Source organism: Porites lutea, chromosome 3 (genome assembly GCF_958299795.1).
Source record: "Porites lutea chromosome 3, jaPorLute2.1, whole genome shotgun sequence".
Classification (NCBI taxonomy): Eukaryota; Metazoa; Cnidaria; class Anthozoa; order Scleractinia; family Poritidae; genus Porites; species Porites lutea.
In genome coordinates, this window is record NC_133203.1 from 23,998,526 (window position 1) to 24,025,351 (window position 26,826).

At 39.1% G+C, this 26,826-nt stretch overlaps 2 protein-coding genes and 1 pseudogene across 2 annotated transcripts; 1 reads left to right on the forward strand and 2 right to left on the reverse strand.

The window, feature by feature from the left end:
* Positions 1–5,536, reverse strand: part of LOC140930741 (uncharacterized) — a 17,390-nt pseudogene extending 11,854 nt beyond the window's left edge.
* A 1,590-nt stretch (positions 5,537–7,126) lies between these two features.
* Positions 7,127–12,720, forward strand: LOC140929523 (BTB and MATH domain-containing protein 36-like). The gene is made up of 2 exons (XM_073379286.1): positions 7,127–7,241; positions 11,616–12,720. Exon 2 carries the CDS (start codon positions 11,625–11,627, stop codon positions 12,411–12,413), a length of 789 nt encoding a protein of 262 aa, XP_073235387.1. The 5' UTR covers positions 7,127–7,241; positions 11,616–11,624; the 3' UTR covers positions 12,414–12,720.
* Positions 12,721–18,324: 5,604 nt separating this feature from the next.
* On the reverse strand, positions 18,325–21,915 carry LOC140929524 (uncharacterized). The gene is made up of 2 exons (XM_073379287.1): positions 21,902–21,915; positions 18,325–21,058 (listed from the first exon to the last, which is right to left on the reverse strand). Exon 2 carries the CDS (start codon positions 21,042–21,044, stop codon positions 19,035–19,037), a length of 2,010 nt encoding a protein of 669 aa, XP_073235388.1. The 5' UTR covers positions 21,045–21,058; positions 21,902–21,915; the 3' UTR covers positions 18,325–19,034.
* Positions 21,916–26,826: the final 4,911 nt, after the last annotated feature.

The window sequence follows — 26,826 nt, forward strand, 5'->3', positions numbered from 1 at the left end:
CTGGGGCCGATTGATGAAAGGCCGAATGGCTCTAACCCAGGATTAATAGTTTCAATCTACAATTTAGTTTTCTTCCTATAGCTTTTTAAGAGCATAAAATCATTTTGTGTTTTGATATCTGGATCTTGGGGAAAAGGCTCGATAATGCTGCACAAGCTCCAGTTGCGTGTTCTCAGACAAAAAAAAAACCTCAATCCCTTAAATCTTGACTAGACCCTGGGTTAAACTTAACCATCTTTTGAGGAACCGGACCCGGACAATTGTTGAAAGCACCTATCATGACAAAGTTAGCCTGCGTGGAAGTCGTTAAAAGAAGATGGGAAAGGGGGAATTCGCGCTTCCAAATTCCCATTTCCAAGGTTCTTTAAACACCTGTCACGCATGCTAGCTAAAGCAAAGTAAAAAGTTACAATAAAAAATAGTACCGTGAAGTTCACTCTTGCGGACAAGTTCACAAACTTCGCGGAACTTGCGTTATTCAAATCCCCGTGAAAGGTTTCGTTAATTAGCGAAAATGTTAGATTGAGTATCCGTGGTTCGTCAGGTGGACTTGTCGTTGATGTGACAAGTGCTATCGATGACGACATAAAACTCGTTGGCGTTTCTCCAAAGATTCCGCTAGAAGCGACAGCGGCAATAACGTTGCTTGTTTTCTGGGACGTTACATTATAAGTTGTTGAATTATTAACCAAAGATGATTGTTGCTGCAAATAGTTGCTCCACGAAATAAACGATGCTGAAATTTGCGTTAGTGACAAATTTATGGACGTCATGGTAGTTTCAGGCAACGATACCGATGGAAAAGAAGGTTGGGCCGTTTTCAGAGGGGATGATGGAGTCAGGAAAGGAATGGACGGTGCTGGCAATGAGAAAAGTGATGATGATGGTGATGGTTGTGATTGCAGTGGCAATGATGGTTGTAGTGATGAAGAAGATGACTCTAGCGTTGTTGGCGGTGCTACGTTTGGTGGCGATAATGGCCCTGGAGATGGTGTCAGCGATGATGATGGATTTGATGCTGAATGTAATGGCCATGGTGACGATGCTCTTTTCATTGATGAAGTCGAAGACGCTGATGTTAGAGCTGCTGCTGCTGATGATGATAATGAAGCTAACAGTAAAGATAACTCTGAAGATGGCGATGATGACAAAAATATCAACATTGATGATGATGATGATGGTGATGACGATGACGCTGATTGTGGCACTGATTGTGAGTGTAATGACGATGGAGATGATATAGATGGCAATGTTGTTGGTGACACTGCTGGCGATGACATCCTCGACAATGAAACTACCAACGATGATGACAATGGTGATGATGATGATAACGGTAAGTGTAACAACGATGGTGATGATACTGGTGGCAATACTGTTGACGATGGCAGAGGCGATAGTAATAAAGATAGTGATGGAGATGACAACGAAGCTGAGGATGATCGTGATGTTTTTAGTGGTGATGTTGGTATAAGTGAATAAGATAGTGGTGTTGAAGTTAATGTTGATATCGTTGTTGGCAGTGATGGGGATTGTGATAATTTCGGTCTTGACGATGATGGTGTGAGCGATGGTGACTGGGGTGGAAGTGAGGAAGGCGACAAGGTTGATTGAGATGTAAGTAAATCCACTGATGGTGTTGAGGAGGATTCCTGCGTAGACGTTGTTGTTGACATTGGAAGCGTCAAGAATGACACTGATGACACTGCCTGTTGCGTTGCTGCCCACGGTGACAGAGATGATGCGTTGAAATGCGTCCGACTTGTTGATGACGATGGTGATATGTTGGACCTCACTGAAGACGAAGATGGTGAGGTTGTTGTTGGCAGTGATGAAGATTGTGATAACGTCGGTGCAGACGACGATGGTGATTGCGGCGGAAGTGATGAAGGAGGTAAAAATGTTGATTGTGATGGCAATGTAAGTAGTTCTACAGATGGTGTTAACGTTAATTCGTGCGTTGATTTTGATATTAAAATTGAATACAACGATGATGAAACTAACGATTCTGAACTAGACACAACCGGGACTTCTGTTGGGATGCTGGTAACTGGAGTTTGAAAGGAGGGTAGTAAGGACTCCAAAATCGGTGATACACCTGATGTTGATGCTGATTCCAAGTGTGTAGGTGAATATGGTGACGAATATTTTAACGAAGGAGACAATTCCTTTAACCTCGATACTGTTGATCTTACCGAAGAGCTTACTGTCGTGCTATTGCTCTGATAATCGGTGGATAAAAGTGTTTTTGTTGATGCCGTCCAGAGACTAGCAACAGAGTTTCTTAATCCAGTAATGGGCAATAGGCCAGGTGGAGGATTGCTGGTCGATGTTGTAACACTGCTTGCTTTCGTGTGACTTGTCATAAATGTTGAACCAATCTTGGAGACCGAAACGTCTGATGTTTCTGACAACGGAGATCTCTCTGTTGTAGGTATCTTAGATGTAATTGGTGCCATTGATATTGAATCCTTTGAACGCGTTTCAACTTCTGTAGCTAATAGACGCGTTGGACTTGAATGAGATGGCACATTAATTGTCTGATCATGACTAATCAGTGTTTTCGAGGGTGAACTATTAAAAGTTTTTAAAGAGATGGTTTCCATTGTCGTGGATTCCCAAACGCTTTCGGATGATGTCATCGTTGGGCGTTCTTCAGTTGTAGAAAACTCTGTGCTTCCTACAGAGGCAACGGAACGTAAACCTATTGTGTTGTTCGACTCCTGAGGGAAAATGTTTTGTGTTATTACGCTGAAATTACCGATAATGTGCGAATTTGTGTCAGTTGATAATGAAGAAGGTATCAAAGAACCTGACTGGGAAATCAATGGAGTGTTAATTATCGTCCCAGTTGAAATAACTGACGAAGAGTTCCCTGAATCGAATAAAGTCAATAAAACAAATAGAGTTGTCCAAGCATTTTCAAAAGTTGAGAAAAGGGAGAGAAAATGTTTACTGTAAATTGAATGACACTTGCTGTAGTTTCGCCTCCCTTTTGAACACACCGTCCATCTTGAAGAAGCCAATAAAGACATAATCCAAAAACTCATCAAATAGGAAAAATTCTTTATTATCCACAAGAAGACCTCAAGAAACGTCAAAGAAATTCTTAAACCAGATGATGAAAGTAAGGAATACTTATTTGCCGCAAATAATTCACCAAGTCCTTTTAAGCAGGACTGCGTAATGTAATATACGGAAATTGTCTTTTTCCGTACCATGCCGGAGATGCACAAACTGTGTAACAATCTGTGTCCAGCTTTAGATATTCCAGGAGGTGCCGATAAAGTTTGATGATTAACTCTTATCTGTATTTTTTTCGCAGTTGACAGGTAGTTTCGTTTAGACAGCGATTCATGAACATCAATAATTTGACTGTCTTTCGGTTTCACTGGAAGTTGAAAGCGTTCGCTCGACAACGTTCTGACACAAAGAGAACTCGCTGTCCAATTATATCTTTAAGGATTTTAAACTTGAATGAGCTTTATCTGAAAGACAATTATAAACAGCACAATCAATGGTACTCGGCTTAAGAATTTGCCAGAAAAGTTTTACCTCATTACTACTCTAATGCCTGATGGTTTAAAATTAAAGTTATTTGTTTTACGGAACTAACAATTATACATATTAACCAAGGTGAATTGCTTTCGAACCGTTAAGTCTGTACCCCTTGCTTGGATGAACAATACTTGCCCAAGCTAATTTATGTAGGATTCAAATACCTCATGGCCTCTGTATCAGATGCCATTGTAGTTCATGAATGGTTTTGCGAACTTCTTGTGAGAAGTACATGTAAACGGGTTCAATGGAAGTCATCTCAATAACTTATGTAATGACTCAGGCAGTCCAATTTAGTTACCATAAACTAGTGCGAAGCCTCAAGTTCTAAGTGACTGCAATATAGATTATTTCTTTTCCCACCTGTCTCAAAAGTTATTGAAACGGTAAAGGATGTCTTCTCGTCTGTCTGCTTCGCCCGCCGCAACGTAAACAGACCCAAGTCGATAAATAGTCTCTTGAATTTTGTTCAATGTAGAAGGAAATTATCAAAATGCTCAGCCACAGAAAAACGTGTTGTTACGAGTTTTTGAAAAAGTTTTAATCAAAATCTGCTTTGCACGAAATTTATGCGAATAAATATCAAAGCACCGTAAGCGGTTTGTGGCTAAACATCACTCAGAAAATACAGAGGGAAAATCGTTTTCTAATAGTCGTCGTTGTTGCAGTTTGCTTCGTAAACGGGTCATGCATAACTATAAAATTCTCTTGTTTCGATGCCATAATAAATGAGGTCATCACTATTAATACATATTTTGTAACATTAAAAAAACAAAATCAATTTCGTAAGGATGAAATTCCGTTCTATTTGACGTAAATTTCGTATTATTTTTATTCATGCAAGGTGAATGGCTGGCAAATAACTCAGCGCCGTTTATTCTATTCGAGTTTGAGTCAGCAGTTTGACATGCACATATTTCGCTTGTCAAAACGTTTTGAGGACTGAAGCCTTTCAGATTCTGACTTTCAGTTGAATTTAAGAAGCATCGAGAAAGATCGTTGAAACTCAGAGTAAATAAAATCAAGTGTGATGATAGATACGAGCTAAGGAACAGAATTTGCATAATAAGAATTTTCGCCGTTTTGTTTCAAGCCATCATTAAAAAATAAAGCAAGAAAAACTAGCCTTAATTTTCGTGTCGTGGGTGTTTTTGAGAAGATAAACCACGAATTTAAATTAAAATGCATGGCTGGTAGGCTATTATCACTAGAACTACTTCGCAAAAATAGACGGATAGCAAATTAATGTTGAATTTCCAGCCTAGAAAGAAGTTTAATGTGCGAATAGCAAGATCGTTCATAAGAGGAAGCCAAATGTAATTCATCTCGGCAGTTGAAAAGGAAGACGAAACAATTAGGAAGCGAAGTGATTTCCTTATCTCGAAATGCAAATGCAAAATATTAAAGTTATTCTGAAACCAGAAAAGAATCTTTCCTATTTAAATGGTCAATTTCGCATTTAACTGTGATTGAATTCAAGCCTTTTTATTTTTCATTTTTATAAAGTAGACCCGCCTGCGATAATTAATAAATCTCCTGTCTGTCTGGCGAACGCTCTATTTTCTACGTTAGGTTCAGTTGGGTAAAAATTAAAATGCGTGTTTTCTCACGATTGAATCTTCAAATTATTTCGGTACCAGCTAAAAAATACGCGTATTTACGTTACTGACCGCATGGTTTACAGTTCTATTGGCTCAGATCACTCAGTTTTCCTGCTTCCAATACACTAGCTAAATTTATACAAACGGCACAATAGAACGCTAAATAATAGGAACACGCAACATAAAATCCTACCGGAAAACTTGAGCATCAGCTATAGTAGAAAAATTATGAAGCATTGAGTCTTGTTGAAGACGGCATTATCCCTTCGCTTTAATCATTTGAAGATTCGAAGATTAAGTAAAATCAACCTCCAACTTTAGACAGGGGTTTCGTCTTTTATGCCCCGAGATCTGCATAGGTAGGGGTATCGACAGGTCGTTTTAGCAGTTTGCTTTGTATATTTGCTATGGTTTTCGGTTTGATTGACGTCGATGCATTAGTATATAGACCGCACTTTACTGGGGAAGACAGGTACCTGTAACCATGGAAACGACAACGAAATAAAGGTATGGCTCGATCTAGTAATATACCAGCGAAAAACGAAGTCATATATAACGCTTTCATCATAATCATAAAAGATGTTAATTTTATATTTGTTTTATCAAGAGCAGTTGGACGTTACTTTATTTTTTAGGGGGCTTTATGGGATAACTGTTTACATTTTTTTCCCACCACCTGCGTTCCAAGGAGACAATTACAATTCCTTTAAACAAAATGAAAAACTAATGCTGTTGATGATCTACTGTTTCTACAAATTTATTCCAACGTAAAACAAAACAGCTAGACCATTAAAAAAAAGATAAAAGAAATTAGCTACTGAAGAGGTTTTTTCATACAATATACCCGGATCACTAAAATGACTTGAAACCGGCAGGCATCCTTCTTGATCTTTGCGTGTTTAATATCCATCGACTTAGATTTTTCTGAGTTTATTATGGACGATATTGATGTGGTGAGGTGTCGATGGATGTGATGACAAAACGTGACGCTGGATATTACTCGCACAGGACTCAGAGTTTTGTTCCAGCTCTCTTGGTGAGACCCAATGGGACAGATCATGATCGTTCTCTAATAATAGCATAAATGGAGTATTTTTCGTTTGCAGATCATTATCTACCTGATAACAGTTTTCAGACGGATAGTGTTTTACGAAAACGGATGATATGAGTCGCTAAGTATGACTTGACAGAAAAAAATGCATAAAAACACCTCCTATACCACGGAAGGTTCGAACCGTGAATGACGAGCGTACTGTAAAAAGCTAAGTGATAAGAAAACCTGCTTCTGAGCGAGTCGAAACGAAAAGGACCAAAATGATATGTGCTAGTTTTTTCTAACTTAGCTTAATTTGTTTTTGTTTTTGTTATACTTTAAATTAAATGTCAACTGGCCCCTCTACCCTTCCCCCTTGAGTAGTGACTTTTTTTCTAAATTCAATGACCAATGACCAATTATCAAGACACGTAAATACTGAATGTTGGGAGATTGAAGGGCGAACGGTAACCTGTCGATGGGTACATGGTAAAAACTCGGTAAAGGAGAGATTGTTACAATGCCCACTATCATACGGAACGCATCTCTGTGGCTTTTCAGAGCTATCGGAATTATTCCTGGTATATTACGGAAATCCAAATCCGAAACTCAACCATGTGGAGAGTGTGTCGCTCGCCGCTTCTTTGTCGACGTGTTTTTGGCCATTTATAAGAATTGTATTACAAAGGGAATCAGGAATCTGAAAGGGAATAAATCATGTAGGCTAGCCTGTACACAGACCTTGTTTTATTTTTCTTTTCGTTCTTTTCGGAGACATCGGTCAATAAATCCCCTGCGGTTTATATTTTATCACGCGCGCTCGACGGACTTTGAAAAGAAAAATGAGGGTGTGATGTAGGCACATACATAATAAAATATCATATATGAAGTACCTTCCCTTAACGCTGGCAAAAACTGACCGGTTAACAGTAATGAAGGCTCAGTAAACACAACTTCACTCAACAACGACGCGACAACTCCTGTAGCAGCTTTGACTAACTTCCGGTATTTTTCCAGTTTTCTATCGAACTAAAGGTCTGCTGTATTGAAGGGTAAGTGTTTACAAATGGATAGAACTGTAGTTCATTCACATTCATTGGTCCCTTCTTATTTCGCTTGTTTACCCTTTCTTATTTAAAGTCAGCCCGGCCCCGAGTCGGAGGATCGATCAGGGTTTGATCATTGGCACTCTTTTATACACATTTTATTCACTGGAGTATTTCGATAAACTATTGTCCCTAACACAAGGACGTAGCTATTTGTTCAAACAGTATTGGTTTGTTGTACGTTGTTACTAGGCTAGTCTGAAATAGTGACAGCTATATGTCGATGTAGACATTTTTTTGGTTCTCGATAGAAGCTGAAATCGATTGCAATCAATCAAAATCGATGATAATTTATCGAGTCATATAAAAAAAAGATAAAAATTAATCGGTTGACTTCTTGTGATTGTCGCTTTTGATCGTTGTTGTTAAATAAAGTGATCGGTTTTAGCGATTTTGAAACAAAATGTGTGAAGGTTGCATTGTATCAGTTGGTTTACTCATGTTTGGAAATAACAGAAGTGAGTGTGTTGTTTCGTCACCGGAACAACCAAAATACAAAAGTGAGCAGATGCTACTTTCAGTACTTAAAAAAAGGATTGTTGCTGCCACAATTCTTTCCTCCTCCTTTTCAGTTGATTATTGATGCTTTCTGAGAAGATTGTCACTAGTTTTCAGTGTCCTATGTCACCTGTTGCTTCTATCCTTTTGAGGGCCTCAACAGTTGTCTTCCCTGAATAGAGGTTGAGCTGGAAGTTGTTAATAATTATTAGAGAGTTTTAGATCTGAGTTTACCGCAAACCTCTAACCCCTGGAGGTCACGTGACAAGTCTTTTGTGTCACGTTTGAGGTTTACGACGTGTGTTTTCAACTTGGGGTGGTAGGTTTTTACATATGTCATTTACCTGAAAGCTTTTAGCCTATAATTCTTGTTTCATCCCATGTAATGATACAAAAATCTTGTGGAGCAAGTCTATATGCATTAACAGAGGCACAAATTCGGGCGAAATGCTAAATTTTATAAATCCCATTGGATCTTGAAAACAAGTGCCATTCATGGCTGCTGATTTAAAATGGCGGCCGCAAATCGCAGTTAGAGGTTTGCAGTAAACTCGGATCTAAAACTCTCTATTACTGCCAAATTCACTGTATCGCGCTGTGCGTTTTGCAAACTTCCAAGAAACAAAAAAAAAAACAAAATCCCTTAGAAGTTTGCAAAACGTGTCGCTCAATACAATGAATTTGGCAGTAACCAACAAAGAAAAATTTTTTTTGTTCTGTCATTTGTTATCTCAAGCATCTAGTAAATACATGAAAAAATCATGATTAACTCATTCCTGACCTGCAGTATTGTGTTTTGAATTCCCACAAGTGCAGTACATTGATTTATGTAAGATAGCTCATAACAGTTAACTAGAGTGGACTTATAACTACTATTAAAATAATATTATTGTTTAAATAGTACATTACTCAATAATAATAATTGATTATAATTATTAAGTTGCATGCTGTGATTGGTCCAGGACTACTTCATTTCCCCTTATTATAATGATATCACTTACTAGATAACTAAGATAGTACGCATGCTCTGATTGGCTGAGAGGCATGTTTGCTTGAGAGTATGTAAATGTGGCTGTGACATCAAGATGTTTTGCTGAGCACACGCTAATCACGTGGCAAGCACAAGTTTGAAAAAGGTTTTGAGTTGAAAACTCAATAAGTTCCTAAATGAAACTCGGAAAATCTTTGCAAACTTAAGCTGACATTTTAAGCTAGAAAAATCCATACTTTAGAAAGTGTCTTTTCTTTGCCAAACACGAAATAATTATAGGTACAGCACTTCATGACTGGTAAGAATTTTCTTTTAGTCAGTGCCATAAACCACGGGGTTTAATTTTTTCTCAGGAAAGTTATTTTATAAGAGCAATAGAAACGTTTTTCCTGTGTTTTTCCTGTGGCCTTTGTGTACAAAATGATGTGCCAACTGTGAACAGTGGCTTCACTGCCACTTGGACATTTTACAAGACAGATTTCTGCATTTTGTCCTCAAAAATGCCACACTGATGGCATAAATCTCTCCGGAATCTGGTCAGCAGCTCTGATTTGTTGACAAAATGTTTAGAAGTTACAGACAAAAGACATAGGGTCACAAAGATCAAAAGGTGCTTAATAATTTTTTACCGAAAAACACTCATTTCCTGGGACTTTATTTGCTTTACTATAAAGGATGTTTTACTTTTGCTGTCATCAAATTTGCTGGAAAACTCAAAACTTTTACAATAATTCACAAGAAGCAAAAACCCAAACAAATTTACCTCAGAAATCACGTGACTGTTAGATGTAATAAAAAATTTCTAAACATTGATTTACATTGCATGATCATCAGTATGGAATGGAGATGTCGCTCACAAAATGTCCCAGCAATGGTGAGCGATAAGAGGCAGCTGTATTAGCACCCGTTTATTAGTTAATTAATAACTGGCTCTAATAATATATTTATTGCAATATTAATAAATGTAATAATTTCACTTTTTAAGATCAGCTTGAAAAACAGATTTCAATCCCTAAGGGTGTTCTCTGGCAGAGCCTGGTGGCCCCTGCCGCCTAACTTTTGCTCCCTGGCGACCAGAAAATCTTAGTTTTTTCATAGAAATCATATGCTGATTACCTTGGATTTTCTTAGAGCATAACCTTGGATCCAGATGAGTTTACCGGTATTATGAATTTAAACAATTTGTCTTACAGTACTGTCTTCTGTGATTTGAATTCCCACAGAAAACTTCATTTGCCTGTCGGACAAGTTAAGAGGAGAATTCACTAGCCCAATCACAAAATCCACTATCCCTGGGCTGTCAGACACACCTTTTTTTGCATGCTGAGACCTGTGTCTCTGAGGCCTAGGGATGAAAATAATTTGCTCTTTGCTACAAACTGTATTTACTATTTATTGTTGTTATCTTGTCAATAACATATAACTGCTGTTTTCTCTTTTTGGAATTTATGAGTATCAATTAGTTGGGTTTCTGTTCTTTAAATTATGGTGAAAGCAATATAATAATTATTATAGTCAACTCTCACTTTTGCGGACACCCTTCTGTAATGGACTCTAGCTAATGAGGACATAAATTCAAGGTCCCTGCAGTGTCTGCAATAAAGGGAGTTGACTGCAATAACAATGATAATAATAATAATAGTAATAATAATTAACAATTATCGGACAAGGTTGAGCAAAATATTGTGATTTGCCAGTTTCGAGCAGATCAATAATTGATCTGCGAGACACTGACAAATCACAATATTTTGCTCAACCTTAATTCTAATAATTGTTTTATAATTCGGTCACCGAGTTTGTTTGTTAACGAATATCTGCCATTTTGCTATTTTTACACAAAAGTGATCGCATGAAGGAGAAAAATATGGTTTCAGTTACGCATGAGCAGAATATTATTTACAGCCAAACACAATGCATGACATGGTACATGAGCAGACCATTATTTGTAGACAGTCATTTGCAAGTCACGTGGTGAGCTCTCTGCCAGTGAAAAGAAATAATAATAATAACAATAATGATAATAATAATAATAATTATAATAATTATAATTATAATTATAATTATAATTATAATTATAGTCTTACATGGGGTTTCTAATTTTTTTATCTGGATGAAATCTTATGGTGTGACCATTCAAATGACACCTTCAGCAGCATTTCCTGTGGTACTGTACTATTTATTTAGTGTGTAGTTCTGACTTTTGAGTCTGTAGACGAAATCCTGTGATGTGTCCATTCAAGCAGCATTTAGCAGTACTTTCACAAGGTGCTATTTGTTTTGCCACATTTTACAAACTGAAATATTATTTTTATTTTGTCTAATTTAGTCTTTTGCTTTTTCTGGGAGTGAAAGGGTTAAGTACTGGACGCAATTATGCATCAACGAAACGAGGAACCACCCTTGATAGACCTTTTCTTCCTTTTCATTGGCCGAGAGCCCACCACGTGCCTGCAAATAACTGCCTACAAATAATGGTCTGTTCATGCGCAATATTGTCCAACTATGTTTGGCTGCAAATAATGTTCTGCTCATGCCTAAACGAAACCCCGCTTTTCTCCTTCTTGCGATCGCTCTTGCGTGAAAAATAGCAGATCGCTTCGCTTTCCGAAGATATTCATTAAAAAACAAACTTGGTGATCGAATGATAGAACAATTAGTGAACTCGGTTACCGCAAGATATAGTGATTTGTCAGTGTCTCGCAGATCAAATATTTATTTTGCCTTAGCTTCCGGCTTTGGCAAATAAGTTATCTGCTCGCCGTGGACAAATCATGATATTTTGCTTAACCTTGTCCAATAATTGTTAATTATCCGTTTTCATCTATTTGCAGGACAAGATCATGCAGACAAGAGGATCAGAACCAGATTTTTCTGAGCCCTGGCATCTTAGCGATGTTGTTCTTGTTGTCGAAGAAAAAAGATTCCATGTTCATAAGGGCACATTGTCCATGTGGTCACCCGTGTTTGAAAAAATGTTCAGCTCAGAATTCAGAGAAAAGTCCTCCAGTGAAATACCACTTCCTGGCAAAAAAGCTTCTGAAATAAGGGAGATGTTGCTAGTTGTATATCCAACTTCTAAGTCAATTAACGAAGCGAACTTCCATTTTCTACTCGTCTTGGCGAGGGAATACCAGATGGAACAGCTAACAGAACGCTGCGAAAGATACCTGCTACAGAGAGAGAAAACCCCGCATCAAGCCATTGACTTCCTGGTTTTAGCCAACGATTTTAGGATGGAGGAACTGTGTAAGCAGTGTGTTGAAATCGCTAAGCATATCTCAATAGCTGAACTGCGACGCCACGAAAAGTATGCGCTGGTTGCACCCGAAGATGGAAAAAAAGTGGCCGAGAGACGAGTCGAGCTGCTGGAAAACAAGGTTTTGGGTGGTGAGCAAAAAGTAAATTCAGTTAGGAAAGAAGTTCAAGATGCAAGTGTTTGGGCTTTGAGAGAAGTGGCAAAAGTCCTCTATCACAAGAAAAACCCTGAGGGAAGAATCTATCCACGTGCCCTGAATGATTGTGTAAAACTTGTCGAAGAAGTAGCACAAGAGAGCGACGAGATGAATGTTTTCTTACAGTTACTGCAACAGCGTCTTAGAAATATTTATGATCCATCCCGTACAGTTTAAAAGCCGGGGAGTACTCCTGGGAACTCTTGGTATGGGTGAGCCGCCCGATTCTCCAAATCCTGACCCGACTAAAATGCCATTTTCGACACCCATTTTCAGACCTGGCCTCTACTTACTTTGATTAGAACGCCAACAAAAAGATTTCTTAAAATCCATTTCGAATTCGTATCTTACTTTTTCTTTCTTATTCATCTGGAATTGAAACGACAAGTACGTTACTACACTCCCGTAGTTCCCTCGACAAAACCATACCTAATTCCAGAGCAAAATGTGCAAACTCCATACCCGTTACCGAAACGGCGCTAAAACCATACCCTTTGGGGCCGAACATACCTATATGGCTTATATAAAGGAGTACTCCCCCCGGGGGCTTAAACCGTCGGTCAGAGAGTCGCGACCTTTTTTCAGCATTCTGTCAATCTTTGTCGATAAAATGTGGAGAGATAATGAGACCCTGCTGGATCACCAAACGGTCGACATACTCAAAGGAATAATCATGCTTATCACTTACATTTCGAGAACAAGAGAACTTTTGAAGCGAATGGGAGGAAAGGGGGTGGGAGCCCGGCCAAAAAGGGGGCGGGATGGTTACGGAAGGCGGGAGTTCTAAAAGGGTGGCAATCTCGATACATTAGGGGCTAATGGGGGTTGGGGGGGAGGGGAATTACACAACATTGCTCACTTATTTCGCAATCGAAAAAAGGCTAAAGGTAAAATGCCAAGAATACGGGAGTGGGAGCTGGGAATGCAATGTACGGGAGGCGGGAGGGCTGGACCCCTACCCTCTTCCCTCCGCCAACATATTACAGAAACGTACAGAGGTGATTTCATGCCGCCATTACATCGTCTATCAAGAAATGTTGTGACAATGTTGAGACATGTACTCTTGAGACTGTTTGACCCGTACTTAACTGTGTATATATATTTTTAACCTTTTAGTAGCCGGAAAGACAGCCGTTGTTGCCATATTAACGTTTACTTATGATTTTATTGTAAGCTAAAACATTTAGTCGTGTAAGTTATGATGCCCTAGTTAGGGTGCGTACCAAAGTCGTTACTGGCCGTCTGGATTTGGCAAAAGAAATAGGCTTTTCTTTGAATAGGTAGGCTAAAAACCCGTCACTGCCTTTAGAACTATTTACACTTGAATAGACTGATCTGGCTGGGACGTTCTGATTGATAGTGGAATCAGTCTCTTAAAGACTGGTCTGACTAGCCAGTTTCGACTAATTAATCAAAAAAATACTTTATACAATTAAAACCAAAGTAGGGTAAAATGTACTTTTTGCTTATAATCCCTATGAAAGATTTTAAAACTGTATATTTTTAATAGTTTTTTCGCCTGCAAGCTTTTCAACACAGATTAACAGGGTTTATGTAGCCGTAAAGTGCACCGGCTTTGTGGCGCCATTTTCCCGCTAAGATCTTAAGATCGGAAAACTGAAAGGTTTATAATTAGAAAACAACGATTTTAGCAGTGTGACAAAATTTCAGGTAATTACATTAAAGCTCTAAAAGATATTTAACTTTAGTTTCTAGCTATTTTGTTACTAAACATAGCTAACGGAGTCGCCTATGGAATGGGTCGTATCAGAGAGGACACTGTTCCCTCTTGTCCTTATATGGGTAATCCGCTCACCTGTCCTGAGCAAACCAACAGCCACCCTGTTTCTCTTAGATGTTTTTGTTGGTGGTGTTTATCCGCTCTTTCACCACGCTGCTTATTAAATTTTCACGCTTCAAATGCGGCGCTTGTTCCAGGACAGCGCTCATTCGAGTAATGTATGAGGTAACAAAAAGTCGCACTGGCATTCTGCAGTGTGTATACCGCTATTTCGAAGAAGGTTGTCGGAAAAAGTGCACCCGACAATCTCAATGGTTTTGTGGGTGGTTTTGAATTCACTGTTCTTCAAAGAAGTTTGAAAGAATGACACGAAAGGCCATGGACGTGTGTTTGCTAGTGCTAAAACTAAGCAACAAAAGTAGGTTCGACAGCTACAGTGTCAGGAACAGTGATCATATCCCATATTACCTTTCGGGATTGTCGCGTGCACATTTTTTCCGACAACCTTTATTTTCATTTTTTCACCCGCAAAGGAACCTGGAAAGTGGTAATTAACCAGTACTGCGCAAACTACTAACGATTTAAAACCTAAACGCACCAGAAAAAGCATATTAAGGAGTCCTTTTTTCCTTTGCGCTTCTGTTGGTCCCCCACTAACTATGCTGAAATTAATTAGTCGATCAATAATGAACGTTCTGCCCGTGAATAGAGTTTACTGTTCTCTTCCGAGACTAAGTTAACTTGCGTAATACTTGAAAACGCCGCCAATGGCTAGCACTCCTTGCTGGATACACTACAATCTGGCAGCAATTCAGTTGCCAGGTTTAATAAGTAGTCACAAACAGAATGCTGGACCTTTCTATGGTCATCCTTTGTTCTTGCTCTGGAACTTATGCTCCAGAAGCAATTAGAATCTTCTTGACTGAAGCTTTGCGATGCGTGAACACACGAACAGGGTGCCACTGACCTTTAGCTGAGTGAAAATAAGTTAAAGAAAAGTCATGGTAATCAGTTTGCATGTAGAAAACTGTAGAAAATATTGTCAGGAATGATTAGGAACCGTTGAAGTGTGGAGAGACTGGCTTGGGTGAATCTTTAAAAAAAAGGTTAAGGTAAAAAGTCCTTCTTTTACATCTGTAGCTCGAAATAGTAATCTGACTAACAAACCTAAGGTCGACGGTCTGCTTATTTTACCCTCCCCCATCTCTCCATCAGTGCTCTGTTTTACGTACTGTTTAAAATTCGCAGCAGGAGTGTATTATCAGGTTAAAAAAAGTCGAGGCGAAGCCGAGAGTTTTTAAACCTGGTAATACACGACTGCGAAGTTTTTGAACGGCTTCAAAATCTCTGATATAAGATCAACTCACTCTTGCACTAATATTTAGATTTGGGGTTATTTTGCTAAAAAAAAATTGGACGTAAAGTTTAGCTGTGTCTTTATCAGATATAAAGACACTCATAAAACATTAACTTCTTTTGTTCTTTTTTCTTTATGAATTATTAATGAGGTTTTGAAGGGTATTTCTCAAACTCATTAATAATTCATTAAGAAAATACAAAGGAAATTAATGTTTAATGAGTGTTTGGAAATCGGATGAAACACTGCTTAGTATTTGCATCCTTAATTTCTCCTTCAAAAATGATTTTGTTTGAGAAGAAATATCAAACATTCGACACAGTGTTTCATCACCACCTCGAAGTTCGTCAAAAATACTCCGCTGCGCGTCGTATTTTCAACTCTCTTCTCGGTGTTTCATCTGGTGATGAAACACTGCATCTCATGTTTGATATATTACTTAAAGCTTATAAAAGCTACACGGAAAGGAAAGAAGTCGAAAGAACGATTTGTTGTCACACCTCGGGAATCGAACTCGGTACTCCCGCATAGAAGGCCACGCACTATCTAACTGCCTAATCCTTAGCTTCCTCCTCAACTTTTTTGTCATGAGCAGGTCGCTTGCATTTCAAACTTGCTAATCATTTCTGCCAAAACGTGACAATTAGTACTGGCCTTCCGCAGCCACATAACGTACGACAACGTAGAAAATCTAAAAGAGAGGAGAATCTGACAAGGTTGCGCTCCAAATCCCTACTAATCAAAGAACGCTTCGCTTCAGTAATTCACCGAAATTAGTATTGGTTTGGTTTCCTGTCAGTATCTAAATCGGATTTAAGAAAGTAAAGGGTTAAATATGACAATAAAACTTAGTTATAGTGAGAACCTTACCTTCATTGGCTATAATTCCATGTCACATCATCGCCAATCAGCACAAATGGTGCCCACTGCTTTACATCACAGAACTCGTCAGACTCCCGCATATGTTTCATGGTCAGATTGAGGGACTCACTTGCACTTTGCCCTGCCATGAAATGTTTGTAAAAGTTTGTCATAAACTCCATAGTTGCTTTGTCCTCAATCGCCCACAGTGACGCAATAACAGAACGTGCACCGGCTCCTAAAAAGGCACATGCAATTCCAACCACACCTTCGGCTTTGATCTTTCCTCGCCCACTGTGACAACAGCTCAAGACAACAAGCTTGGCCTGCAACTTTTACTCAACACGTCTGCCATCGTCAGAAGGAAGTCTTTTTCTTTGGGCGTTTCTGAACTAGCAAGATTAGGAGACAAAAGAATTTTACCAGTTTCTGCTCGACCATGAGCTGCAATGTGTACTAAGGAAACTGAGTGAAGCATGCTCAACACTTGGTCTTTTGTAGCGTTTTTTCCAGTGAGAGGCTCATTATTCAGCATCTTTCCAATCATTTGTACTTCCTCCTCGGAACTCGGAAGTTGGAGGATTTTTTTGCCTTTGATGCGTACAGTTTCCACCCACGGATTACCGACAAGAAGAGCACCGGACGAACTATGGTACCCCTCCGGACACTCTGCTAGCAGCCTTAAAGGGACAGTGTCCCGATTATGCGCACGCGCGAGTGTCATCTGTTTTTTCTTCAAAAGACAATAGAACTGTCAAATTGACTCGACAAGATTTCCTTCCGGACCGCACCGCCGACAGAGATTTGTTGTTTATATTCTCAAGTAATATTTTCGACTTTCGAAGAAGTCTTTCGTCTTATATAAAAATTTGGCTCGCGGTTCGAAGACTCATCGCGATTTTATCGCTAGCTGGGCCGCCTCGTGACCCGAAAATCTCGTTCCGCTCGCTTTAAAAACATATTTTCTAATTTGAAACTCGTGTCAGAGCCCGGGGGGGGGGGGGGGGGTACTCCCATACATTACCTATACGGGTATGTGCCGCCCAAAGGGGTCGTGATTTTGAAGCTCCTGTTTTAGAACGGGGTATCCATTTCAGAGGCGTTTTCTAGAACGGGGTATAAAATTTCGAACGCACGAAAGCTCCCCTTTTGTAAGCAGCCATTTGAAAGTATTCAAGGACAGATTGCTTTTAAAAATACGGTTCAATGCGTTAACAAGCAAACTGTTGTACTCTTGTTTCACCCTAGAACGGAGTATAAAAAATTGGCCCATTTCTAGAACGGGGTATCAGTTTAAGGGCGAATACTAGAACGGGGTATAAAAAATTGGCCCATTTTTAGAATGGGGTATCAATTTTAGGGGAAATTTTTTCTAGAACGGGGTGCCAATTTGGAGTCCCGGGCGGCACATACCCACCCAAAAAATACCCAAGTGCCCCCCCGGGTGTCAGAGGTCAATCGCTTCAAGTCCAATAATATCTGCCTGATTTGCTCGCGTTCTAGCCTCAAACGTTTGAGAGACATAAATAAAAATGCAATCTCAACGCTATAAATCATCCCAAAGGTTAGTCAAGAATGATATTATGATTCATGTCACTAGTTTTTCAAAACGTGTAGCGCCTGTTTGTTCGATTTTGTCGGCCGTAGCGAGATTCATTTAAAAGTTTACTAACGCGTCGTTGCAAAACATTCTGCTTCACGAAGCTCCCCTCCACAAGATCTCCTCAGTCACATCAATGTCTCAATGGTTTCTTTCTTACAGTCTTTATTGTTGCTGTTTCATTTCTGCGTATTCCTTTCACAATTATCTGAGCTTATATGGAAGCTAGCAGAAGAAATAAGCCTTCAATCGGCATCAAAGTGCTTCCAATCTTTTGGTCCTCCGGCCAACGGCAATAAAAGTAACGCCAAAAAATCCAGATTTTGCCCAAATAGAAACTTAACAGGAACAATATATTATTGATCTGTAATCCTGAGAAGTTTTAGTGTCGTATTGAACCCGGCCAAGCGCGATGCCAACGGATTTTTCAAGATTCTCTTACTCTTCTCACATCTTTTGATTTCGCGACATCCTGTCCAAAAATCAAAGTTTGGTGCATGCGCAGTCACGGGATACTGTTCCTTTAAGCTGGTTAGTGATGGAGCCAATCGAATTCTTAGCGTTTCAGACAAATACCTGGAATGTTGATCCATTAGGGCAGCATAAGGAATCAAGAACGATGAACTATCAGGAACGATGATAACCTCATTTCCTTTTATCAAGTGTAAAATGGGAGCAATAACCACGTCATATAATGTTTTTGAAACAGATCCCTCATCCTGTGTATCATGTGTATCTGTTTTCTCATCTGCACTCCTACAATGAGATAATTCTTGGCGTCCTTCATCTGCAGGATCATCCATGGAGCGGTCTTCGCACATGACAGGTTTGAAAACACCAATTTGTTTGTACATTTTGTGCGTCAAAGATGTCAAGTTGTCATTGAATTTCTCTCTCGCGAACTGGCACTGCTGCCCCTTCAGTAGTACCCAGAAATTCACTGATTCGCGGAGACGTCCCAGAGGAATACCGTAGGTGATAAACTATGGCTTGAAATGCTTGACATTTGTTCCCTCTGCTCTTCTGAAAATGACAGAGTTGAGTTTACCCCATATTGTGATTCCATGAGGTCCGCGAGGGCTTGCACTCGCCCCAACTCAGCTGTGGAAAGCGCCTCGGTTGTCTTGCCTTGTTGTATTTGAAGACTGCACAAAAAATGGTACACCTCAAATTGATTCCGAAAGCTGATTTTCCATTCGTCTTTCTCTTGGAGAAGAACTCTTATTTCCTCGAATAGTTTTATACTGCGTTTGAAAAATTCCTCAGCTCTAGAAAAGTCACCGAGAGACTGAAAGGCAATACCCAGATTCTCATATGCCTCTTTTTCGGAATCCTTTTTTCCGGTCCGTTTTGCGATACTAACAGCTTCCTGGTGGAACTTGATTGCTCTTTCGAAATCATGAAGAAAGTGATAGGCATTTCCAAGGCTTTTAAATGCTTCTCCTTCTGAATCTTTTTTCCAGTCTCCTTTGCGATAGTAAGAGCTTTCTGGTGGAACCCCATTGCTTCTTTATTGTCACCGAGGTATTGATGCGCAAGACCAAGGTTGTTGTACACAACTCCTACTGAATCTTTGTGTCCAATCCCTTTCACGATACTAAGAGCTTCTTGGTAAAATTCCATGGCGTTTTCCAAATGACCGAGAGAGTAATTAACATACCCAAGATTCCCAGTTGCACTTCCTTCTGTTTCTTTGTTTCCAGTCTTCTTGGCGATACTTATAGCTCGCTTATAACACCTAATTGCCTCTTGTGAATCACCAAGACACTGATAGGCGTTTCCAAGGTTGTTATGTACTTTTCCTTCTAAATCTATTTTTCCAATATCTTGTGCGATCTTAAGACTTTGTTGGTGGAAGTCAATTGCCTTTTTAAAATCACCGAGATTGTGATAGGCATTACCAAGGTTATTATACGCATTTCCTTCTGAATCATGGTCTCCAATCTCTTTTGCCATATCACTAAATTGCTGATAATACTCGATTGCGTCTTTGAATTTACCGAGACAGTGATAGGCATTGGCAAGGTTATTATATGCATTTGCTTCTGCATCTTTTTTTCCAATCTTTTTCGCGATACTAAGAGCTTGCTGACTGCACTCGATTGCCTTGGTATAATTACCGACAGAGTGATACGCACTACCAAGGTTGTTATGCGCCTTTCCTTCTAAATCTTTGTGACCAATCATTGTTGCGATACTGCGAGCTTGTTTAAAATACTCGAATGCGCTTTCTAAATCACCGAGAGAGAGATTTGCATTACCAAGGTTGTTACATGCAGCTCCTTCTGATTCTTTGTTGCCAGCCTCTCTTGCGATACTAAGACCCAGCTGAAGAAACTTGATCGCCTTTTTCAGATCGCCGAGAGAGCGATAGGCACTGCCAACATTGATATGCGCCCTTCCCTCTGAATCTTTGTCTCCAATTTCTTCAGCAATACCAAGAGCTTGTTCGTTGAGCTCAATTGTTTTCTTGAAATTTCCGAGGTACTTATGAGTCATGCCAAGGTTAGAGTATATACTTCCTTCTAGATCTTTGTTTCCAATCTCTTTAGCAATACTTAAAGCTTGCTCATAAAACTCGATTGAGTTATTGAATTCACCGAGAGAGTGATATCCAAGACCAAGGTTGTTATGTGCCTTTGCTTCTGAATCTTTGTCTCCAATCTCTTTTGCAGTAGTAAGGCCCAGTTTATGGAAGGCTACGGCTTTCTCGACATCTTCAAGACAGAGATGTTCACTCTCAGGATTGACATATGCCTTTCCTTCGAAATCCTTGATGCCTTTCCTTTCGGCGATGCGTAGGGCCAGCTGATAGAACTTGATTGCCGTTTTTAGATCACCTGAAGAACGATAGGCATTGAAAAGGCTGATGCATGCACCTCCTTCTAATTGTTTGACTTCAATTTCTTCTGCGATGCCAAGAGCCTGGTGATGGAACACGATTGCTGTTTTAAAATCACTGAGAAGGTGATAAGCATTGCCAAGAGTGTAATAAACAACTCCTTCAAGGCTTTTATCTTGAATCTCTTTCGCGATGACGAGAGCCTGCTGATGGTTTTCGATTTCTTTTTTGAAGTCATTGAGAGAATGATAGGCGTTGCCAAGGTAGTGATAAGCAATCTCTTCTGACTGTTTGTCTCCAATCTCTTTTGCGGTAGAAAGTGCACGCTGATAAAACCCGATTGCTTGTTTGAAATTACCTTCAGATTGAGAGGTATCGCCAAGGTTGATATATCCTTCAGGATCCATAATTTATTTTCAGTCTTGATAAATTATTAAGGACGTAAGTGATATTTTAAATCCATTTTTTTTCCTCTGGAAAAGTACGTAGCTACTGATTTATCGCCTAATATAGAAGAGAAGTGCGACATGACGTTAACATGGTAGCAAAATTTCTGGACTAATCTCCACAATCTTTCTTGACAGAGACGGCCGTTTGCATTGTCGCACAATGGAAGAAAAGTATGGGCTACTATTTTGATCTTGAGTGCAACCATGCACGGTAAAGTCATACATGTCTTTTCTTTTTCGTTTTTCTGTCATATTTGCAGGACCACAGTTTGTTGAGAGACAGAAATTTTGCTACCATGGCAACGTGATGTAACCACTGCTACTCTCAATTCTACCCATTCATAAACCTAAGGCACACTGTTCAAGCGTCCAACTTTTTCTGTGCTGAATCAAATGCTCATTTTGTCATTTCAGGAGAGACCACCTAAGGGAAAATGCTTAGTCTTAAAATAAATTCTCTCACAAATTTCTTACGGAAATTAATGTTTGGAGACCAGTGTGGATAATTTGGATGTGACTGGCGGAATTGAAGGGTTTTTACTACTACATGAGAAATTACTGCAATTTGATTGGCTATGTGAAAATTACATACCGTTTGCGGGTAGTAGTATAAACAAATAGTAGAATGGTTTGTACGTGGTATTTGGCGTAAATACCACTTGTGATATTTCAAACTTGTCTCAAATTTCACTAGCCTAACGGCCCGAGAAATTACGTAGAACAATTATGAAAAATCACTCGTGGTATTTATGCCAAATATCACTACTAATCATGCTATTACCTATACTAATAACCATAACGTTGAAAAAAGATACTGCTTATCCTGTATCGCATGCACCAAGCGATGGCCTTCACGAACAGACTTTGCTTTGCGGAGGCGTTCCTTCCTGAAATCGTGTAAATGGTTTATTAAAATTAGAAAACGTAGCAAGACAGCATCGCCTTATCCACCCGAACCACTTTCCTCCTACTCTGAAATAAACACTTGAACAGCGATTCGAACAATTCAAGCAGACACTTATGCCCCTTAACAGCTAGTTATTTTAAGACTGCGCTACAACGTTTTGCAATCGATATTAGCCACCTTTCGGATTGCCATCCGTGTCGTTTTTCAAGCAACATTAGACATATAATCTAGAGAGCACTACGTACGTTTTAGTCATTCACGCATTAATATTATCATTGATATTTTCAATACAGGTTTCTATCAGCCCTTTGGGGTTAAGGAGAATTTTTATTACGGAATTAGTGATATAATAAAAAGATTCTCCCTTTGGGCTATCTGAGGGGAGTTCCACTGTCTTTTCAAATTGATGCACCATAAATTGACATGATGATCAACCATTTTCGGTTTTAAATTTCCCGTTTGTAGTCATTTTAAATTAACTCCCAAAATCAAAGCTAAAAAAGCTGAAATGTGAAAACGAATACCCTAAACAATGAATTAGCTTTGCCATGAAAACGAAATCTTCCAGTAATTTACATCATTTCCTTAAGAAACTGAAAGGGAAGCAGGACGGCTTCAAAGCTGCTATAGACTAAAAGTAAAAATTCAGACAAATGCCGGATTCTACTATAAGCACTACAGCAGAAATAACTTACGTAGTTGAAGTTTACTAAAAAAAATGTACAGGGGGTGGACGTTTTTAGCTGTAAAACAGTTTTAATGGCCTGCAAAAGTTTGGACGCACGATCAAACATTTGCGGATCCCTCCCTTTCCACTGCTACTTCTGTACTAACTAGTAATAGTTGACACTACAGGTGCCCCCGCTCTGAATCAGTTGTCAGTCAATTGTAGCCTTGGTCTTTGTGTAGCTCTTTGAAATATACCGATTCATATTGAAGATTTTCACACATAACAAGTCAATATAGGTGAGGTAAAAGTAGCAAACGCAAGTTAAGATTCCATGCACTTAGTCAGGTCGATTTCCGCAGCTTTGATCAAAAGATCCTCGAGTTTCGAGAATTCACTCACACCCGCGTTCTAGTCAAAAGGTATTTAAGAACATACGTTGCTTTAAAAAAGCTGTATGGAAGGACATTTGTGAAAAGGGAGGCATCAACGTGACAGAATTCAACAGAATTTAATTGTTGGGGAATCTGCGGTAATCGTCTTTCCTGCTAGCAGAGTCTACATTTTCGTGAGCTGGCGTGCGAAAAGTACTGCTACGCACTTTACTCACACTGCGAAAATGTAGCCTCTGCTCGCAGGCTATTGTAATCGTCCAACGTTCTGCTGATAAGCTAACTTGATTGACTCGATCGTTCAGGAGAATTGCTTGTTCGTTTGTGCATGGACTGAGTCTTACAATCAAGGACCCAAAGTGATTTCTGTCTGACAGATTTAAATCGTTTCCAATCAAAGATTTGTGAATGATAAACTCGGCAAATCCTCCAAGTGCTTATACACAGTTATACGCCCCTAAAACTTAAGTTGCGCTCAACTTTAAGTCCATAATTTCGGTCAAACACGAGAATTTCTCTCTCGTGGTTTGTGAGGTTTTGATGCTTGTTTAAGAGAGTAAGAAGAGACAAAGAAATGATAATTTCAGTTTTCCTTTAATACTTTTAACACAGCTGCTCCACAGAAAGTCAGTGAACACACACGTAACGCATAAGAGTATCGAACTATGACTTTCCCGTGACTTAAAGCGATACGTCTCTAAGAATACTTGAAGCAATTACTGGAACTCTACTGTAAACAAATTCGGTGTTTTGGGCAAATTTGTATTCAGCCAGGTTTTGTTGTATTTATTTAAGCTTAATTGATAAATTGCTTTAGTTATTAAGAGCTTTTCTGGAACGTGTAACAAGGTTTGATCTCCCCTTGGTAGTAAAACGTTTTATACACTACAGAAGCAAAGACTGACTCAAATGATTTGATACGCTCGCGAAGCGTAATGAACCAGTTTAACATTGAACTCGATTGGAAATTCACTCGTTCGCTCGCGTGCTCTAAACCTTATCGTGGACAGGTTTCAGACAAATAATACGCTGATGAATTCTCACGGACTTTTATACAGTTTTAACTTGATACACACACTTTTTTCACCTACGTGTCGGGTTGCATTACATGCACAGTTATTTGACACTGTTAATGTTAATATCAAAAATTGAAAGAAATTGCAGCTGATTCAAACTATTTGAAATGTCACTCGTTACTCACAGCACTTCACTACAAGTTTAACTGTACGTACTTTCCTTTATATACGCGCAAGCTACTACAGGGGCACCCAACGAGAACATATTTCAAAACCAATCAAAAATAGCATTGTTTTTTTTGTTTTTTTTGTTTTTTTTTTTTTTTTAAAAGGGTAAAAATAGCATTGTTAAACGTATTTTAGTATTTAAACGGTAGATATAGGCATATTTTTATCCCCTAAAAATTTTTCATCTGTTCGGATTTCCTAGCTGAAAGTCTAATGATCCGAAAATTATAGGGATCAAAACTCACCTTTTCGAAAATTTCATCTGTTCGGATTTCCTAGCTGAAAGTCTAATGATCCGAAAATTATAGGGATCAAAACTCACCTTTTCGAAAATTTCAACCAGAAAAAAGGCTCCCGAAAATTCTACGTTACCTTTTTAGGGTAAAAATCCCTCTAAAATGGGCAATTATACCATTTTTTACATGTTCGAAAATCCTAGGAGAGGCAGGCAAGCAAGGAATATTACAAGAAATTTTCCGAAAATTCTAGATCTCAAATCGTCGTCCGAACAGATATTTTCCGAAAATTGACGTTGGGTGCCCCTGCTACTAGGATGCCTTCTTGGGATTTCGCCTTCTGGGCGAAATCCCTGCGGGGGGAAAGACCGATTCAGGCCTTGACTTTTAGCTATTAAAATAAAATTACCATACTTCTTTGTACGTTTGTTTTAATCATGTTAACAGAAAATTTATCCCTTGGAAATTCAAAAAAAAATTTCGAAAACAACCCCAGTGATCCCGTGAATCCCACTTCTGTGTAGAAGATTCAAACTTAAATATAGAATTCAACAATTATATAATGATTGTTACGGAGATAAAAAAACCCCATCCATTAAGTACTAAACTAGGCAATCTTGACAGCGACCGTATTGGATTTAACATACCTGCATTCTCAGTGAAAAAAGATTTCTCCCATTCGTTTCAACGCACACGCTATCTCTGGTCGCACCTTGAAATGTGAAAGCTTAACTGAGCAATACGCCTTTGGGATGGTAATGTGACCTGGGTGGTAAAATGTGATTTGATCATTTAAGTCCGGCCCTATGTTTCACTTTTTAATCGGAAACTACACAAAATTGGGAAAGTGAGCATTTTCTTGAAGAATGTAATAATGAAATTTAACTGGAAAGAAGCTCATTTCAGCCATTGTGCAATCTGTCAGGTGAGTTAGATTTGTTTTACTACATGTTAACAAATTCTTACTTTAGTATGAATCATTAAAAAATAAATAACAAAAGATGTTCATTTTTTCTTATATTCGTTTCAAGATATAGAGGATTTTACATGGCCGCACGAAGATACGAAACAAAGAAAAAATTTGTTTCTCCAAGCGGCCATGTGAAGTTCTATTGTTATATAAACAACAATGCAATGCCAGACCATTTCACTTAAATATTTTTTTCTTGCGAAAGGTGGAACTTATTATGTAACCATAGCAACGGTGATCTTTTCACGTGAGAAGATAACATGTTTTCGCTCGAAAACTCAACTGGTATTTCATTGGTGTTTATATAATAAAGTAAATTAATTAATGTAAGTTTTTTTGAAATCACAGAGAACACAATGCATTGATACTGGCTGTTTGTAAAACAGAGACACAGTAGTCTCCAAAGAATTCACCTTCATTGTGGATCATTTGAATCAATAAATCTGTTTTTGGATTTTATAGCCCACCTGAGAGGGTCTCAATGGGGTTAACCGATAGGCGTAAAACTGCCAAAAATTTAGTCGATAGCCGTAACAATTGAAAAATTTTAACCGTTAGCCGTAAATAGGGTAAAAAAAAGTTAACCGTAAAAGAAATTGCTCCCTAGATTTGCTACTTTTAAGGAAGGTACTAAACTCACTTATGGTTGCGTTTTTTATTTCGCGGCTAGTGTGGCTCCGTACGCAAGTTAGGTAAAGCGCCTTTTAGGTGAAGACCAAGACCCATTTCCATTTCCGCCGATCTCGGGGAACTAATTTTTTTTCCATAGCGAAAGTGTGGCTTCTTGCTGGGGATTAATATTTGCGATTTTCAGGAGGTCGTGCCCTCGAAACACTAGTGAAACAACACGAAGAGATCTCAAAAAAGTTGCCGATAAACAACATTTCCCTGTTTTCTCTGACGCTTCGGTAGACATTGCCATGCCTAGTCCCTGTAAGGCGTCTTCCCACGCAATTTCGGTCAAGGCATTTCGGTGGCGAACTCGCTCGGACCACGTCACCCGAAACGCATTAGCCGCGCGAAATAATAAGGCCTAAGGACAAGGCAAAACGACTGACAGTGGTTCCGTACAGTCCTTCGCTACCATTAAAAACACTGGACACGGGAATTTTGTTATTGGCCGTTTTCACACTAGAGCTAGAAACGGATTATCCGCTGAGACTATCCTGTGTACAGTCGCCCCCTTCCCGACAGACACCCTCTCCCTGATTTTTTTTCTGAGCGGAAGGGGCGGCTGTACACGGGCAGTCTGGAACGGATAATCCCGTCTTCAAACTGTCCGTCGAAGTTGAAGGATAAAGTCAGGCGGATTGTTCATGCAAAA